Genomic DNA, 19,684 nt, shown 5'->3' on the forward strand with positions numbered 1-19,684 from the left:
TTAAAGTGTCTTTGCAAATATTTTTAATGGTTACCAAATATTCCATTAAACTTTAACTATTCCTCTATTCTGCATACTTCAGTTAGCATTTCCCTTTGAATCTCCATTTGAAGAGTCAACTAGCGCTAATAGTCTATGGATTGCTTTCCTCCTACCCTTTCACTGTGCTCACCAGCATTAACTTGGAACTGATCCTAAAGTTTAAAAATGTGAAATAAGAATCTTCTGTTCAGGGGGAGGGATAATTGGGAGATTGGGATTGACACATACACACGACCATATGTAAAGTAGGTAACTAACAAGGACCCACTGTACAGCACAGGGAACTCTTCTCAATACTCTGCAATGACCTACGTGGGAAAAGAATCTAAAAAAGAGTAGATATATGTATATGTATAACTGATTCACTTTGCTGTACAACAGAAGCTAACATGACATTGTAAATCAACTATATTCCAATAAAAATGAAAAACAAAAAAAAAGAATCTTCTGCTTATCTCATTTCAATACTTACTTTACTATATGTAGTTTAAAATTTCACCCCTTGAATGATGCTGACTACATGTTATCAGGGCACAAAATGATGAGGTCACAAAATGCTAAGCGGGACCCAAGGACATCATAGAATACCTCCTGATGCTGCTCTTATCAGCAGAAAGAGGGCCCCGGAAGCTCCAGACCATATCCAGATCTACTCATCTCTACCCAGAGAGGTTTTACCACATCACAGCTCTCTCCTGGCCTAAGATATCATCAGTCCCCAAGAAGAGACTGAATAACTTCATTTCAGTGACTGTCATGAAACGCAATTCTACATCCACTTGGGCACTGTGTCACAAGTGCTTGATGCAGGGAACACAACCTAACGTCTATTTAAGAACACAGCTACAAGGAACAAGTGTTCTTTTTTCAGAGTGAGAAGAGCAAACAAGAATAAATGAAATTTTTGCAGCCCTTTTAATTTCCCTTCAACAGATAATACCTGACCTGGTATTTTAACTTACGAATAACTGACTGACTCATTAATAACATATGTCACTAATGTACATCGGAAGATATGGACCTTTGACCCTACTTTTACAACGTGTAACGGTTAATGCTGAGTAGTCTCAACTTTGCAGGCATATTTATGATCAAAGCACATGAGGAAAAAGATAGACATATGCTGAGAAGTATCAATAGTTAGATTCTACCTGTAGCATTTTCTCCTCTGGGTGTGCTCCTTAGCTCCAGATACTTGACACCATCATCTGCAAATTCTTTAATGACATCTTTCGTCACCTGACAATAAAAGCAATGCACATAATACTGGTAACATTAGTGTAAGGGGCCCAATGAAAATGCCACGTGCTACAGCTTTATTTCACGCATTAAATGACTTGCAAGGAGTGGTGGAGTCTCCCACATGGTAAAGCGACCTGCTTTTCACACCCCTAGTGGAGGCTGTGACAAAACTACCATGTTTCCAACAGCTTTCCTTACCCCCCTCATTCTCACATTAAATCCAAATCTGCACAACCCCCCGCCACCTTGTGTTTCTTTTCTTCCCTTTTAACCATTTCTCTATTTCCTAGTGAACAGCAGACTGATAAAACAGAGAAGTGAGGCAAAACTAAAACCAGTAAACCATCTATGAGTGTATAGTACTGGAAAGTTACATATAGAAATAAGCAGCTAAAATGATTAGGCAGTACTGATGTACCATTTAATGTCATGGCTTCTCATAGAGGAAGGCAGAACACTGCATGACATAAATCACAGTAAGATCCTCTATTACCCACCTCCTAGAGTAATGGAAACAAAAATAAACACATGGGACCTAATTAAACTGAAAAGCTTTTGCACACCAAAGGAAACTATAAACAAGGTGAAAAGACAACCCTCATAATGGGAGAAAATAATAGCAAATGAAACAACTGACAAAGGATTAATTCCCAAAATATACAAGCAGATCATACAACTCAATATAAGAAAAACAAACAACCCAAACAAAAAGTGGGCAAAAGACCTAAACAGACATTTCTACAACGAAGACATACAGATGGCTAATAAACAAACAAAAAGATGCTCAACATCGCTCATTATTAGAGAAATGTAAATCAAAACTACGAGATATTACCTCAAACTGGTCAGAATGGCCACCATCAAAAAAATCTACAAACAATAAATGCTGGAGAGAGTGTGGAAAAAAGGAACCCTCTTATACTGCTGGTGGGAATGTAAACTGATACAATCACTATGGAAGATGGTATGGAGATTCTGTAAAAAACTAGGAAATAAAACTATCACATGACCCAGCAATCCCACTAGCAGGCATATACCCCGAGGAAACCAAAACTGAAAAAGATACATGTACCCCAATGTTCAATGCAGCACAGTTTACAATGGCAAGAACATGGAAGCAATCTAGATGTCTGTCAACAGATGAATGGATAAAGAAGTTGTGGAACATATATACAATGGAATATTACTCAGACATAAAAAGGAATGCTTCTGAGTCAGTTCTAATGAGGTGGATGAACCTAGAGCCTATTATACAGAATGAAGTCGGAAACTAAAACAAATATCACATATTTATGCATATATGTGGTATCCAGAAAGATGGTACTGATGAACCTATTTGCAGGCCAGTGATGGAGACATAGACATAAAGAGTAAGATTTATAGACACGGGGTGGGGGAGTGGGGAGTAGGAGAGGGTGGAACTAATGGGGAGAGTAGCATGGAGACATACACATTATCATATATAAAATAGATAGCCAATGGGAATTTGCTGTGTGACTCAGGGAACTCAAACCAGAGCTCTGTAACAAGCTAGAGGGGTGGGATGGGGTGGGAGGTGGGAGGGAAGCTCAAGAGGGAGGGGACATATGTATACCAATGGCTGATTCATGTTGAGGTACAGTAGAAACCAAAACAATATTGTAAAGCAATTATCCTTCAATTAAAAATACATAAATAAAAAAAATAAAGTCACGGCTTAAGGTTCTTATTCACATTATTTAGGGATAAGTTGAACTTCTCAAGAATTTCTTTTGGCAGGGTTAAACTCTCCCCAAATGTACTTAGGAAGATTCTTTTAGGCAAAGAAAATGGGTGATAAATTTGAGTTAAAAAACTGTATTCAATCTAATAGAAAACTAAATAATCCAAAAATTACTAAACGACCAAGATAAATGATATCTAAAGGCTGAAGGCATGTTTTCCTTCATTGCCATTACCTAAAATGTGACAAACCTAGGAGAAAAAAGGATCAGGTTAGAAATGCTATGACAACCAGCCCTAGTTAGTCCTTACAGTTGGTATCCTACTCTTAACCTGCTTTGCCCACATGCACATGGGCACACAGATGCAGTGTCCTGGCAGAGGAACAAGGCTGGCTGACTGTACAGACAGCGCCTAACAGGGTGGCACCACCTTGGTGGATTCACTGCAATCCAAGGTCTGGGCCTCATCTTTTTTCTTAATACTAAAGCCAAAGTGGAACTTATTACAACATGCATATAACAGGTAGCTCAGATTCACCAGGAGGTCTGGAGAATCAGCCTCAGAGATCACAGCTCAGGATGTTACAGGCAAGAGCCAATTTTGACTCCATGCTGGATCTGTTTCTTCGACTTTAACCTTTGCTTTCTGTTGCTTTTGTTATTATAAGCATACATAATGGCCTGCCTTGGAGAACCCTACCCTACTCTGCCTTAAAGTCACACCAAAATGCCTTTGTTCAGGACTTTGTCCACCTGTGGATGGCTACAGGAAGAAAAAATCAATATATCCTCTCCTGGAGGCTGGCCATTCCAGAAGATATTTGTAAGATTAACAGCATTTTTTACCTTAATCCCTCACCTCTCCCCATCTTTGTTCTATAAAAGAAACCGGCATCCAGACTCCAATAAGATGGTTATTTTGAGACATTAGTCTGCCATCTTCTCCATCTGCCAGCTTTCCCGATAAAGTAATATTCCTTGCCTCAACACCTCATCTCTTGAACTTATTCGCCTGCTGTGTGGCAAGCAAAGAGAGCTTGGACTCAGTAACAGGGACAACACAAAAGCATTCAAAATCATGTGACACCCTTGGACCAAGCAAGACACTATTGCTTCCTCCACCACTAGGCACGACCCTGCAGCCTCTGTACCATCATCAAAGGCACTAGACCACCCTGTAGCGCTGGTGTTCCAGAAACCCCACGTTGCTGCCACTGCCATCACCACAGCACAGTCCTCATCTTTGCAGGTTGTGAGGAACTCAGATCTTATCTTCACTCCTTAACTAAAAAGATCCAGAAAGACAAACTCATCCTACCCCAGCTCACAGGAGACTAATGCAGAAGCCTGTCTATAATGTGTGGATTATACAACGAAGGTGAAGGGAAGGTGTGATGTGATCATATCTACTAACCAGGGCACCCCTTTTCCTGGCGGTGAGGTACCTGTGAAACCTAAAGGAACGACAGAAGGTTGATGGCAAGTACTGACTGAGAGCAGTGGAAGGAAGACTTCGCTAGGCCACAGTGAGACCTGTGGAATCATTTCTAGCTCATATCCAAGAACACTTCTCTAGGGAGTGACTTCCCTTCCCATGTCAACCAGATTCAGTCCTTTCCGCTCCATGCCGCAAAAGGTACTGCAGACAGCTCTTGGCTCTTTGGGCTTTGTTCTCCTATGCTCTGGACTGAGAACATCGACTCAAGTTCTGTCTTCAGATAGAGTACCTCACAGTTAAGTTTCTGCTTACTCCAGGGATGCTAAGACTGCACATCTCGAATAAGAAAGAACATGGGACTCTGGAATCAGACAAAATAGTCAATTCTGCCACTTTACTCATGGGGAGTGACCTTGAACAAGTTATATTTAACCTCTTTAGGCCTCAGTTTTTTTCATCTGCAAAAAGGGGGCAATAAAAATGACCACTTCAGAAAAGTCATGTTGAGCACAGAATCTAGCACATGGAATAGTTAACGTTTTTTCAGCCACATTTCAATCTTGTCTTTTTGAGATTACATTCAGTTACTCTGATGAGACTGTTAAGTGATCCTCATACACTTAGTCCCGTATCTATAAATAATCCCTTGACTTATTCCCACACAAGGTTCATTTATTAAAGCTTCTTACCAACTTTTAAAGAAAAGAAACAATGAGTATGGCATATTATACCCATGGAACTCTAAAAATCTAAAATGTAATCAGTTTTGCTCTGTTCCACTCAACAACAGAAAATGAGACAAAGCCTCCTGTGGTGGACATCCCTAGCAAGGTTCAACGGGACCTGCTGAGTGGCTGATAAGACAACAAATGCTCCCTAGAGTTCCTATAAACCCCTGTGCATGTCTCCAACACAGAGCTCAACTCTTGATGTTGGATTTATCCTCTTATGGGTCTGTCTCTCCAACCTGACTATGGATTCCTGAGGGGCAGGGACCATGTCGATCTTTTTGTCTCTCAGTCCTAGCAGAGTGCCTGGAACACTGGGGACACTCTGTCAACTTCTGCTAAACTAAACTCTTAGAGTTAACCTTCCTCCAAAAGCTGATTAACTTACTTAATAATTATCAAGAGGATCAGTCTCAGCCAAGGAGAAAAATTCTTTCTTGACCGGTCAAATGTCAGTTCCCCAAAAACACATTATATTTCTTATTTTGCATTTCTTACTTCACATTTTTTTCCCTAAGGGTTAAGAACACTTATAGGATTCTGCTTCTCTCCAATTAGAAAGAGAATATTTAAAAATGCTATTCTAATCAGATCAATGATACAAATCTGATAAAGCCAGTCGTCCAGCTAAGGGAACACAGTGGAGTCCTCTAGCCCTTCATCTCCAGAGGGAAGGCACAGTTTCCCTAAGGATTAATCATTCAATCTCTAAGCATCTCTTGAACATCTTCACTCTCTATAATGTCCACCCAGAAAGTTCAAAGTATCCTGAGCAATTCAAGTAAAGCCTGTGGTCAGATATTTCATAAGATATGTTTATATAGAGAGTTTATACATATATGAAAAAAGGACAAGATTTTCTCCTCCGCACCGTCTAATTTTCTACCTACAGAAGATTTTGATCTTGGTTCTTTCCTCATATCATTTACAGTTAATACAGTCTTTTGATATTAGCTGGTAGGCAAATGTCTTAACATTGTTTTTCAAAAGTTACCATAAAAAAAGCAAAAAAATATTTTTCATCAGACTCTTGAGTCATGTGCAACAACAGAAGGGCATCAATTACTTACTAATTTTTAAACCAGTCTAAAAACTGTTTCATTTCTCACCATTAGAACATCTTCAGGGCTAGTAGTAAGTAGATGAATAATTTGAAACATCTGGAAGCATCTGCAATAAGAAAAGTTTTAACATACTTTAGTCATCAAAAACTTCACTAAATTAACTGATTTTAGACTAGTAGTAATTATATATTTATAAGGAACAACAGGATAGGTTTTACAAAAACTACACTGATCTGGACGGATCATCAAATGATTGAAAATTAAATGTTACTTGTAAGTGGGAAACAATAGTTCCCCTACTTCACCCTCACAACCCCTATCTCAAGTGGAAGCAGGAAACAGGGAAAAAAAAATCAAAAGTCTATATTTGCAAGTCTAAAGAATATTCCAGTACAGTATAATTTCACAAACAATACAAATCACTAAAATTTGTCAACAGTCTGACAGCGGGAAAAAATACTGTTTGTCAAGGTATACTCTCCATACCAGATAGCTACCTTATTCTTTTAACTACAAAAATCTGAATCCTTACATACTATTTACAATCGCAAAATAGAGAAAAAAAGAAGTGTGTCCACAAACTCCCCCAAACTCACTCTTCTAAAGTTCTTTTCTTTCCCTCGTCAATCACAGTCACCTGATTGTGGATTTTAAGATCTGGTTTCTTGGCTATTAATTTCTTTATGGTATTGGAACTAATGGATCCATTCAAGTGGGCATGAAGTTCCTAAAATAAGAGAATACAATCAGTAAAAATCTTCTCAAGTCCACTAGAGTCACAGCATTGTAGCAGGTGCTTGATGTTGGTAGACTGCACTAGGCAAATGGCCTATGAGATGTAGCTATATAACTTTTAAAATGTACAAAGTTTACAAATTCTACCTACAAAATTTATTTCTCTTTTTGTGAAAAGAAACAACACAGAAGCCATTATACTTAGCAACACTCCAGAATTTTGTGGTTGAATTCTTACCACTTTAGGTAATTTTGAGTAAAAGGTTGTCTCCCATGGCTGTTCTGCCTCCATTATGATTTAGCAGAATAGCAAGGTCTTCCCCCAACCACTTATTCTCGGCATGAATACGAAATGTAGTTCAGACAGTAAGTTTGGCGGCCTTGAATTTCCTTCAGACTGCTTTACTTCCACCTGTTTTTATAAAATAAGCAGTATATGTAGTTCTGGGCTCAGGTTCGCCTATTTAAACAAATGTGGACATTTTTAGATGTTGACACAAAAGCAAAGAAACAGGTTAATTTATTCCTCTAAAGACAAAAGCTCTCCAAAGCTATTAATAATTTAAGTGAGCCAACAATCTGAACTAGAAATAAGAAAAGTCCTCAAGCTGATAAGAGGGAGATTAAAATCGGAAATTTAGTCGAGTGTGTAGGATTAAGGATTACTCACTCAGCTGTGTCCAACTCTTTGTGACCCCATGGACTGTACCCACCAGGTTCCTCTGTCCATGGGATTCTCCAGGCAAGAATACTGGAGTGGGTTGCCACTTCCTTCTCCAGGGGATCTTCCCGACCCAGGAAGATGTATACCTTTACAAGTAGGGTATATACTTTTACCTATTAGCACTTTCTACAAACCTATGTCTAAAACTAGAAATTTATAAGACCTACTTTAGGTTCAAAAGTTCACATTTTTGAACTGTTTAAAATATATAAAGTAAGAATAGAGGCAATGGAATCAGATGGACCTAGGTTAATCCTTGGTACCAGTTCTGCCCTTTAATAGGTGTGTGGCTCTGAGTGACTTTTAACTCCACGGCTTCAGTTTCCTTAGCTGTAAAAACAGGATTAAAAAAATGGGATAAAAACTCAATAAAAATGCAGAGTAGATGAATCTAGAGCCTGTTATACAGAATGAAATAAGTCAGAAAGAGAAGAACAAACATCATGTATTAATGCATATATATGGAATCCAGAAAAACAGTACTGATAAACCTATTTACATTGAAGAAATGGAGACACAGATGTAGAGAAAGAACTTGTGGACACAGATGGGGAAAGGAGAGGCTAGGAGAAATTGAGAAAGTAGCACTGCCATATATACACTTCAGTTCCGTTCAGCGCAGTTGCTCTGCTGTGTCTGACTCTTCACGATCCCATGGAGCACAGCGCACCAGGCCTCCCTGTCCATCACCAACTCCCAGAGTTTACTCAAACTCATCTCCATTGAGTTAGTGATGCCATCCAACCATCCCATCCTCTGTCAACCCCTTCTCCTCCCGCCTTCAATCTTTCCCAGCATCAGGGTCTTTTCAAATGAGTCAGCTCTTTGCATCAGGTGGCCAAAGATTTAGAGTTTCAGCTTCAACATCAGTCCTCCCAATGAACACTCAGGATATATACACTATCATGTGTGAAATAGATAACCGGCAGGAAGCTGCTCCATAACACAGAGAGCCCAGCCTGGCGCTCTGTGACGACCTCAAGGGGTAGAATGGTGTGGGGGGAGGGAGGCTCAAGAGGAAAGGAGATATATATACAATTATGATAGATCCACAGTGATGTAAGTCTGAGACCACCACAACACTATGAAGAAATTATCCTTCAAAAAAAAAAAGCAAAAAAAGCAGAGTAGCTGTGAGGATTAATAAAATAACTTAAATTCACCTCCTCTATCGTCCTGGATAACCCAGTGAGCATGTCTAAGTCAGCATTTTATCACACTGTATCTACACCACTGATTTGTCTTTGTCCCTCACCAGAACTATATAAACTTCCTAAAAACAGGGACTATGGCTTATACTGCCTCCGCAGCATCTGATAGGGGATAAGGTGAGTGTGTGCATGCTCAGTCATGTCTGACTCTTTGCGACCCCATGTTTTGTAGCCCACCAGGCTTCTCTGTCCATGGGATTTTTCAGGCAGGAATACTGAAGAAGGTTGTCATTTCCTCCTCGAGGGGATCTTCCCAATCCAGGGATCAAACCTGTGTCTCCTGCATCTCCGGCATTGGCAGGCAGATTCTTTACCAGTGTACCACCTGGAAGCTCCAGGGATAGAGTAAGATAATTAAATAGTTTAAAAATCCCACTAGGGGATTATTAAAAACAGAAAGGGAATTTTAAGGGAGTTTGGGAGACTGTTTTAAGCTTAAGACCACTCAAGAAAAGAATCCAGTAACCTAGTAACAATCTACTTTACCTTGAAGGAAGACTAGGTGCATCCAAGTGCCAGACACTCAAGCCAGAGACCCTGATAGTTAAAAACACAAGACCATAGATATGGGGTCTGAATCTTATACAGTCAGGGAGTTAATAGTCCTTGAAGAGTAGCATTTCTGCACATAGCCAAGACAGAAACATAGGTGAAAGGAGAAACAAACTAGGTGAGAGGAGACATTACACCGAAACCTGAGATTAATTACCATATTTTAGTATATGTTACCACCCTTTTGCTAATACACATATGATTTAAATAGCACCATGACAGTCCCGGTTAAACCATAGAGAACCAAAGGAGGATCTAATGATGTAAGTCTTGACATCTGCCCATGAATGAGGCAGAAGGTGGTCCTGGGGCAGAGCCTTTTCATCCATCCATTTGCATTTCTCACACGTGTCCTCTGCTAACACACTCATTCTTTGCCTGCCACTCTGCCTCTCACTGAAATCTTTCTGCAATGAGACCAAAGGACCTGAGCGCCAGTAAATCCTAACACCAGGTAAGTGCAGTTTCAGTTAAAAGACAGTGGGTTCGAGTCCTTCCTGAGTCAGGGGATCGTGGGTTTAAGTTCCAGCCCATGGGTTCGAATTCCAATTTGAGTTTTGGCTGGGTCCCATCCAAGAAGGAGTGCAGTTTCACACCTAGCAGAGTGCCCAGCACATTGTAGATGATAAATAAATCCTAATTTCCCTTTACCTCTGAAGGTTGATTATAAATTAAGGCAAAATTTCAAACAAAATTTTGTGATTTTTAGAAGTAGCCACCTTGACCCTTTGGGTTCTGATATTAATGATGTTGATAAGAATAGCAGTTTCCATTCAGACCTTATCAGTTAGGTAGCAAGTGCTTTTAATAATATTATTTTTAATTCTTGCAGTAACTTTGCAAAATACATATTTTTACCACATTAAAAATCAATCAGTTGACACTGAGAAGGGTTAAATAAGCTACTAAGGTATTAAAATGGGCAATTAAGAAAGTGGTTTATATAGGGCTCGATGCTTCCCTGGTGGCTCAGACAGTAAAGAATCTGCCTGAAACATAGGAGTCCCGTGTTCGATCACTGAGTCAGGAAGATCCCCTGGAGGAAGAAATGACTACGGACTTCAAGATTCTTGCCTGGAGAGTTCCATGGACAGGAGCTTGGTGGGCTACAGTCCACGGCTCCTCCAGAGTTGGACATGACTGAGTGACTAATGTACACACACACACACAGGACTTGATAGCCATAGAAATCCACAGTCATTCAGAGTCTATGTTTCTACAAAGATAAAAATATGCTCAACATGAATTACTAGAGAAATGCAAATCAAAACTACAATGAATTTGCAAACTCAGGGGAGTCCTTCTCCCATTTCCTTCAGGGGCAATTTTAAACTCCTCAAGAGCTCCGCTAGACCCAGCTACCTCACACTCAACTTGACAACTCAGTCACTAGATTTACAGAGACAACAAAAGCCTTTAGGCATGAATTTCCTGTATTTCTCTCTGCCCTCCCTCACCCTTAATCTTATCTGTATCTATACCCCTTCTTCCTTCATGAGTCAGAGAAAGAGGATTCAGTCTCTTATTCCCAAGACTAATCTGTGCCCAATATTCCATTCCTTCTTATCTATTCCAAGTCATTACTCCACTAGTTAATCTTCTCACTCTTCTGCAAGTCAACCTCTTTCCATTTGCTGATTTCTCCTGGGGAACCACCATGCAAATACAGTACTTGCTTCCACTCTAAAAAAAAAAAAAAAAAAAAAACAACTTTCTGTTATCCCCTATTCTTCTTTATTGCTCTGTCTCCTCTTTCCTTCTGAGCTACACTCTTTGAGCTGCCTCCATTTACTTATCTCCCATTCACCAAAACATGGATTCTGCCCTTACTGTTTCACAGAAATTGCTCTCCCTAAAGTCACTAAGTCTCACACGCTAGTAAAGTAATGCTCAAAATTCTCCAAGCCAGGCTTCAGCAACACATGAACCGTGAACTTTCAGATGTTCAAGCTGGTTTTAGAAAAGGCAGAGGAACAAGAGATCAAATTGCCAACATCCGCTGGATCATCGAAAAAGCAAGAGAGTTCCAGAAAAACATCTATTTCTGCTTTATTAACTATGCCAAAGCCTTTGACTGTGTGGGTCACAATAAACTGTGGAAAATTCTGAAAGAGATGGGAATACCAGACCATCTGACCTGCCTCTTGAGAAATCTGTATGCAGGTCAGGAAGCAACAGTTAGAACTGGACATGGAGCAACAGACTGGTTGCAAATAGGAAAAGGAGTACGTCAAGGCTGTATATTGTCACCCTGCTTATTTAACTTATATGCAGAGTACATTATGAGAAACGCTGGGCTGGGGGAAGCACAAGCTGGAATCAAGATTGCCGGGAGAAATATCAATAACCTCAGATATGCAGATGACACCACCGTTATGGCAGAAAGTGAAGAAGAACTAAAGAGCCTTGTGATGAAAGTGAGAAAGGAGAGTGAAAAAGCTGGCTTAAAGCTCAACATTCAGAAAACTAAAATCATGGCATCCGGTCCCATCACTTCATGGCAAACAGATGGAGAAACAGTGAAAACAGTGGCAGACTTTATTTTTGGGGGCTCCAAAATCACTGCAGATGGTGACTGCAGCCATGAAATTAAAAGACGCTTACTCCTTGGAAGAAAGTTATGACCAACCTAGACAGCATATTAAAAAGCATATTAACTCTGTCAACAAAGGTCTGTCTAGTCAAGGCTATGGTTTTTCCAGTAATCATGTATGGATGTGAGAGTTGGACTATAAAGAAAGCTGAGTGCAGAAGAATTGATACTTTTGAACTATGATGTTGAAGAAGACTCTTGAGAGTCCCTTGGACTGTAAGGAGATCCAACTAGTCCATCCTAAAGGAAATCAGTCCTGAATATTCACTGGAAGGTCTGATGTTGAAGCTGAAACTCTAATACTTTGGCCACCTCATGCGAAGAACCGACTCATTGGAAAAGACCCTGATGCTGGGAAAGATTGAAGGTGGGAGGAGAAGGGGACGGACAGAGGATGAGATGGTTGGATGGCATCATTGACTCAATGGACATGAGTTTGAGTAAACTCTGGGAGTTGGTGATGGACAGGGAGGCCTGGTGTGCTGCAGTCCATGGGGTCAAAAAGAGTCAGACACGACTGAGCGACTGAACTGAAAGTCACTAACAGCTCTTAAACACCAAATCTAAATGACACAGTCCCAGTATCTGAATCAGCTGGACTCCAAATCTCATGCCCTTCACCATTATGCTATAATGCTTCAAGGTAACCATACTTAAGAGTCATCCTGATTTCCTTCTCCATCTTGGCTCCCACAGTCACCAAATCCCAATTAATAAGTTACAAATCCCCCAAGTATCTTTGCAAGTGATTTCCTACTGGTGATGACTCCCAAACACTCAAACTAGAAAATTGATGATTATTTTAAACTGCAAAGACTCAGAAAGAATAATCACCTCTCTTCTGTGATTCCCTCTTCCACAGACGTATTCAATTCTATCGAAGAAGACAGAACTTTGAACGCGGAGGGGAATATCACTTTACAGCTGAGAAACAGAGGCTGAGTGGTTTACTTACTGTAAGCTTAGCACAGAGCCTGGGATACAAGGGAATCAACAGTATACATTTGTGGGGAAACACTGATTGGGTGAATCACAACTTCTGTAAAGGAAGGTTTCTTCATTTTGCACCTGGCCTCACTGACTTGTTTTCAGACTTAAATGGGATCTCTTCGTAAGTATTCGTAGTTAGCATGCAAAGAAAGACCATCTCTTCTCCTTGCCCCCTAAAATTAGTGGTCCTAACCCTGCTTTGTCCCTGCCAGACACTCAGTGCAGGCGCTGCAGTTCAAGGAGTTCTGGACTCTCAGTCTCCACAGACTCACCTCTGAAAGATTTTTGTCAACAGTTGAGTCAGCTTATGAAAACTTAAGATAAATTTTCGTGTCAGACAGGAAGGCTTGTAGAAAAGTGACAATCCGCGCTTCCCCAACACAGTCCACGTGTCCCCAGAAAGCCGCAGCCGTCAGTCTTCCCGCGAAACCTCGGTCCTAGAAAATCAGAGAAATGTCAATCACAGCCGACTGTCAGCGCCAGCTGCACCCTCCTCAATCCTGATTGGCGAGGCGCGCCCGTCCCGGAAGTGACGCCCACCTATCCAAGGAAGAGACGTAACGGAGCGTTGTTTCCGCCACACACCCACATCCCCGCCCCGCCCAGTACCCAGTCGCGGGTACAGGACATTACGGGACCAAAGGTCAGCTCACTACCCCGACGGACCGCCGCTCCTGACTGCCCTGACCATGGGCTCGCGCAGCCGCGAACGTCGGGCTGAGGCAGTGCAGAGCACCAACGACAGCAGCGCCCTCAGCAAGAGCTCCCTGGCCGCGCGCGGGTACGTGCACGACGCCTTTGCTGCCTTGCTGGTTCCGGGGACGGCGCGCCGCACGCCGCTCATCCACCGCGGCTACTACGTCCGCGCACGCGCCGTGCGGCACTGCGTGCGCGCCTTCGTAGAACGGACGTGCGTGGCCCCCGGCACCCCTCGCGCGCAGATTCTGTCGCTGGGCGCCGGCTCCGACTCGCTGTATTTTCGCCTCAAAACTGCCGGTCGCCTGGCCGGGGCTGCTGTCTGGGAGGTGGATTTTCCGGACGTGGCCCAGCGCAAAGCTCAGAGGATTCGAGATACGCCGGATCTGTGCGCGTTAACCGGGCCTTTCCAGAGCGGAGACCCCGGGTCCACGCTGTGCTTTGAGAGCTCGGACTACCGCATCCTGGGCCTGGACCTGCGGCAGCTGCAGCGGCTGGACCAGGCCCTTGCCGCCGCGGGTCTTGACGCGGCCGCACCGACTCTGCTCCTGGCTGAGGCTGTGCTCACCTACCTCGAGCCGCATGATGCCGCGGCCCTCATCGCCTGGGCCGCCCAGCGGTTTTCTAATGCCATTTTCGTCGTCTACGAGCAGATGAGGCCGCAGGATGCCTTTGGCGAGTTCATGCAGCAACATTTTCGGCACTTGAATTCTCCCCTTCATGGCCTGGACCGCTTTCCCGACGCGGAGGCCCAGCGGCAGCGCTTCCTTCAGGCCGGCTGGACTGCCTGTCGCGCCATGGACCTGAATGAATTCTATCGCTGCTTTCTCCCCGCAGAAGAACGCCAACGCGTGGAAAATCTCGAACCTTTTGACGAGTTTGAGGAGTGGCATCTGAAGTGTGCCCACTATTTCATTCTAGCCGCTTCTCGGGGAGACAACCTCTCCCAGACTCGGGTGTTTCCACCCGCAGAGACGTTTCCTCGGATAGATCCTGCTTCCCCTTCAGGAATCTTCCCTGCCAGTGTAGTCACTGGGGACACCCAGGGCCCGGGCCTTAAGAGATATGGCCACGCCTCTGTTCTTTTGAGCCCAGGCGTTATTCTCAGTGCAGGAGGATTTGGAGAGCAGGAGGGGCGACATTGCCGAGTGAGCAAGTTTCACGTGCTCTTAAGATACAGTGACTTTGAATGGAAAGGCAACCAGATAGGCAGTTGGGGAACTGGAGCTCAGTGGGACGGACGCCTTTATCACACCATGACAAGACTGTCAGATACTCAGGTTCTGGTTCTAGGAGGGAGATTGTCCCCAGTAACTCCAGCCTTGGGGATACTCCAACTTTCTTGTGAGAATGAGGATAATAACACTGAGAACCCAAATGTAACAGTCACAAAGTTCGGTCCAGAAGAAGATTCTACCTTGTCACGTTGGCGCCATTCAACAACAGAAGTGTCCTGTGAGAATCAGAAATATTTGTTTGTGTATGGCGGCCGCAGTGTGGCAGAACCTGTACTAAGTGACTGGCATTTCCTCCATGTGGGGACAATGACTTGGGTTAGGATCCCAGTGGAGGGAGAAGAACCTGAAGGTCGGCATTCCCACAGTGCCTGCAGCTGGCAAGGGGGAGCCCTCATTGCTGGAGGTCTGGGTGCTTCTGAGGAGCCACTGAGCTCTGTATTCTTTCTGAAACCAATCACTTGTGGGTTCCTCTGGGAATCGATAGCCATCCAGCCTCCCATTACCCCAAGGTACTCCCACACAGCTCATGTAGTCAATGGGAAGCTTTTGTTGGTTGGAGGGGTCTGGATTCATTCCTTCGCAGTTCCTGGAGTGACTGTTATTGATTTGTCTACAGGATTGAGCTTTGAGTATCAGATTGACACAACATGTGTGCCATGGCCATTAATGTTACACAATCATACTAGCATCCTCCTTCCTGAAGAGCAACAGCTTCTGCTCCTTGGAGGTGGTGGGAACTGCTTTTCCTTTGGCACCTACTTCAACCCCCATACAGTGACATTACACCTTTCTTCTTTAAGTGCTAGACAGTAAAGACTGGCACTTAAAGACTGGACTTCTGATATATTCAGGACCCACTAACGTGGACAATAAAGCTTTCCAAAATAGGATTTGACTCTGGCTATGGGTAGTACCACTCCCCCTTCCCACTCCTTTTTTTGTTTTTGGTTTTTTCTTATTAGTACTGCTATTCAGTGCAGAAAGTGGGGGAAAAAATTTTTTTAAACACACCAAAATTCAAAGAGATAGTACAAAAATAAAGTGGTCATATAGTCCTAGAATAGGATTTGGGGGCCTTTGGATCCCCGTATCTAATTTCCTGGTCTTCCTCCCACTTTCTAATCTGAGTTTACCCATTTATTGAGTTACAGTGACCTTTCGCCTAAGTAAAGTGAAAAATTTCCCACTCCCAGGCTTTGTGATTTTAGATGAGACCTTGGAAAAAGTTTCACACAGATCCTTGCTAAGAACACAAGGTTGAATATAGGTGAAGGGACATGATATTGACTTCATTCTTCATGTACGAAACCTAAAATGAACCCAGTTGCAGTTTGATTAAAGCATTGTGCCACTTAGCTCAGCAGAGAGCTCAGATAGCTTTAATAAGACATTTATACGACTTTATTGAGACATGCTTTTGTTCAGTTTTTTTTGCCACTAGTTCCATACTTATTTATATTTATAAATGCTAATAAAATGTTTTGATTTCTCAGCTCAGTTTGTACATGGTATGAAAATGTTTTGCTCCATATCTATGCTCCATGCTTCACTATGTTCTGTGCCCCAGGAGGTCAACTTTTATGAACTGCATCAATGAGTTTTCTTGTTCTCTGGTTCCTGGAGAGTTCCATCAGTCAGAGGTACCAGAGGAGGATGGTTCGAGAGGAAGAATGAGTCAGGGTATTGCCAGTGTTTCCCCTACCAGGCTGTAAGTTGGCAGCAGCTGCATTCTTCCATCAAAAGCCATAGCCATAAGTTGACTTGGCATCACTCCAAAGAATTCAGCATCTTTGCTGCATTAACCACATGTTAAGTGTTCAATAGCTAAACAGATGTAGAACATTTCCATCACTACAGAAAGATCTGGACTCCACTGAGGTACTTCACCATTTTGACTTGGTTTACCTAACCCTGCTCATTCCTTTTTAATTAGTATCTTCATTAAACTCTCCTCAATTACCCCCTTTAAATGAACCATTTTTCCTGGTGAGCCTTCTGAGATCCATAGAACATCTTAGGTATTCATTCTTAAAACTTGAGCCTTAGTTTGTCATCAAAATTGTGTATACCTTGTGAATTCAGGTCTCAAAAATACCACTTCAGTATTTCTTGTTCGTCTTCAATCTTTGAAATCTTAATTTGAGATTCTACAAGTACTATCGATGTTAACATCTTGATGGACTTAGTATGACCTACAATCCTTTTCCCCTAAATATTTCTATTAACAACTTCATATGTAAAGTAATCTATGAAAACCAACAAGCAAACACAAGCCTATGCACAGAGAGGGCATTGTTGGCTCTGTTACATGAAGCCACTCAGGAGAAGACAAGCTGAAGAAAGTGTTATCTTCTAACTTCAGCTTCCCTGAGACTGCAAGAGCCCTTTCAGGGGAGGTTATTAGTGAATCCTGAGAAACAAAGGGCTTACCATGGCTAGGCATCTGACATGGCTGTCAGTGGACTGGGTACTGAGTATTAATAACTTGGCAGGACTATGACCAGAAAGGAAGAAGGCTGCTGTGTATTTACTGTTTCTAAGTTCACCACAAGCCTAACTCCAGCTTTCAGAAGCAGATCAAAGCAGAACATTGATGAAATGCTTGTTCTCAGCTATGTAGCAGTTAGTACCAGAATTTGAAACTAGAAATAACACCAAAGTCCTGGGTAAACCTTCCATTATGCTATCTTTTAAATGGTACCATCAACCATCATTATTATCATCACTTTTGGGCAATACAGAGCTCTGGGGGAGTGGGGAGTGTTGTAGTGGGGGGATGTCAGGAGAACATGGATGTGTGCCAGACCAAAATTACTAGTGATGCCTAGTCTCTCAAGTGCTGCCCAGTATGGCGCATCATGAGTAATTGGGCTTGTTCTCCCCAGAGAAATTATCCACATTTTCTGTGTGATTATCAGATTAAGCATGCCCTCCACCTCTGACCCTATACATACATCATACTCAGTTAAGGACTTACTCATTTCTCAAGCTCTAGTCATTAGAACACTTAAAGAGTTTTGTCAGTAGCATTAACTCGGTACCTTTGGAGCAGCACTCAGTAGTGCTGGGTCCTAGTTTCATAAGAGTAATCTGCAGTAGTTAGAGATGTGGTGCAGATTAAGAACTAAAGCTGTGGACTGTACTTTTTGCTTCTCCAATTCACCTTTGAATATTTAAAATTCTGGTATGGAGACACTGGGATAATTATGCGAGTTAGTAAAAGCCCTTTTCCTCATTTAATGATTGCTTCTTTTTAGACAAGAAAAACTAGTTAAGGGAGGAAGGGAATTTCTTATTTTGCATCTCTGCTCTGTCAGGGTCTCAAAAACACTGTACATACTAGTGAGGATATGAAAATGAGGTTAAGAATGACTCTTGTAGGATATGTGCTTCAAAGGCCAGGACTGTCACTTCCTTATGTGTTTCTAGATTTTGCCACTGAATGTCCATTTTTCATCTTTCTGCATATTTAAACCTCCTTAGTGATATTAGGAAGTTGACATGTAAGAGACATGTTCCAGTGCCCAGACATTGCATGTCCTTCTCTTTCAGTGATCTCAGACCTTGAAGTCCTGCTTTATTCCATATTCATGTTGTGATCCTAAATTCAACCTCAACTCACACCTACTCTAGGACCCATCCTACTAGATATCTTCTGGAAAATATTCCTGTATGTGCGCCCCAAATGTAATCAGTCACTGTCTTCCTGTGCAAGAGGAGCCTGTGCTCTTTGGACAGTCTGGTGATTAAGAGAAGAACTGGTTACATGTAAGTTCTTAATCACAGGGACCATCCAATGATGTCTAGTGTGACATTAATAAAACTAAGTAAGCTTCTTGACTTCAGTGATGAAGAAAGGGCTATAAAATAGCATTAGGCTGGCAAGTTCAGTTCAGTTGTGTCCGACTCTTTGCGACCCCATGGACTGAAGCACACCAGGCCTCCCTGTCCATCACCAACTCCTGGAGTTTACTCAAACTCATGACCATTGAGTCGGTGATGCCATCCAACCAGCTCATCTTCTGTCGTCCCCTTCTCCTGCCTTCAATCCTTCCCAGAATGAGGGTCTTTTCCCGTGAGTCATCTCTTCGCATCAGGTGGCCAAAGTATTGGCGTTTCAGCTTCAGCATCAGTCCTTCCAATGAGTATTCAGGACTGATTTCCTTTAGGAGGGACTGGTTGGATCTCCTTGCAGTCCAAGAGACTCTCAAGAGTCTTCTCCAACACCACAGTTCAAAAGCATCAATTCTTTGGTGCTCAGCTTTCCTTATAGTCGAACTCTCACATCCATACATGACTATTGGAAAAACCATAGCTTTGACTAGATGAACCTTTGTTGGCAAAGTAATGTCTCTGCTTTTTAATGTGCTGTCTAGGTTGGCCATAGCTTTTCTTCCAAGGAGCAAGCGTCTTTTAATTTCATGGCTGCAGTCACCATCTGCAGTGATTTTGGAGGTCATTTATGACCTTGCTAATCATATTTGGATTTTATGTTTAAAGAGAGAAAAAGAATATAGAGAGCAGAAATGATGAAAATTATAATCAGCTTTAGAGTAGGCTGAGATTTCCTTGGATGTCAATAATTATGTACACAAACAAGTTCTATCATTCCATGGTTTAGTTATAAGACTACTCACTTATCTTTCTTGGACAATGATCTTAAGCGCCTGGTCCCAAAGTGGGAATTCTTTGACTAAGAGAAGGAATTATGTCTAGTTCACTTCTCTA

At 42.2% G+C, this 19,684-nt stretch overlaps 2 protein-coding genes across 51 annotated transcripts in view; one reads left to right on the forward strand and one right to left on the reverse strand.

Annotated features, from left to right (window-relative positions):
* Positions 1-13,882, reverse strand: part of MAPDA (N6-Methyl-AMP deaminase) — a 30,449-nt gene extending 16,567 nt beyond the window's left edge. For 7 of the 50 annotated variants that reach the window (XM_081548401.1, XM_081548415.1, XM_081548419.1 and 4 more), the window contains exons 1-6: positions 13,563-13,882; positions 13,295-13,459; positions 7,191-7,364; positions 6,814-6,944; positions 6,263-6,323; positions 1,194-1,281 (exon numbers count right to left, since the gene is read on the reverse strand). In XM_081548401.1, coding sequence (XP_081404527.1) covers positions 1,194-1,281; positions 6,263-6,323; positions 6,814-6,944; positions 7,191-7,244 — 334 coding nt within the window. In that variant the 5' untranslated portion in view covers positions 7,245-7,364; positions 13,295-13,459; positions 13,563-13,882. Of the gene's footprint in view, positions 1-1,193; positions 1,282-6,262; positions 6,324-6,813; positions 6,945-7,190; positions 7,413-13,294; positions 13,460-13,562 lie in introns of all 50 variants that reach the window. The other 43 variants (XM_081548427.1, XM_081548435.1, XM_081548446.1 and 40 more) reach the window with 15 other exon arrangements.
* Positions 13,638-16,448, forward strand: LCMT2 (leucine carboxyl methyltransferase 2). The gene has a single exon (XM_081548381.1). It carries the CDS (start codon positions 13,712-13,714, stop codon positions 15,767-15,769), a length of 2,058 nt encoding a protein of 685 aa, XP_081404507.1. The 5' UTR covers positions 13,638-13,711; the 3' UTR covers positions 15,770-16,448.
* Positions 16,449-19,684: the final 3,236 nt, after the last annotated feature.

This window comes from Giraffa tippelskirchi, chromosome 12, assembly GCF_054371585.1.
Source record: "Giraffa tippelskirchi isolate mGirTip1 chromosome 12, T2T-mGirTip1v1.2.pri, whole genome shotgun sequence".
In the NCBI taxonomy this organism is placed as follows: domain Eukaryota; kingdom Metazoa; phylum Chordata; class Mammalia; order Artiodactyla; family Giraffidae; genus Giraffa; species Giraffa tippelskirchi.

Coding starts and splice junctions, on each gene's coding strand:
- LCMT2 (XM_081548381.1), top strand. CDS start 13,712: ATGGGCTCGCGCAGCCGCGAACGTCGGGCTGAGGCAGTGCAGAGCACC.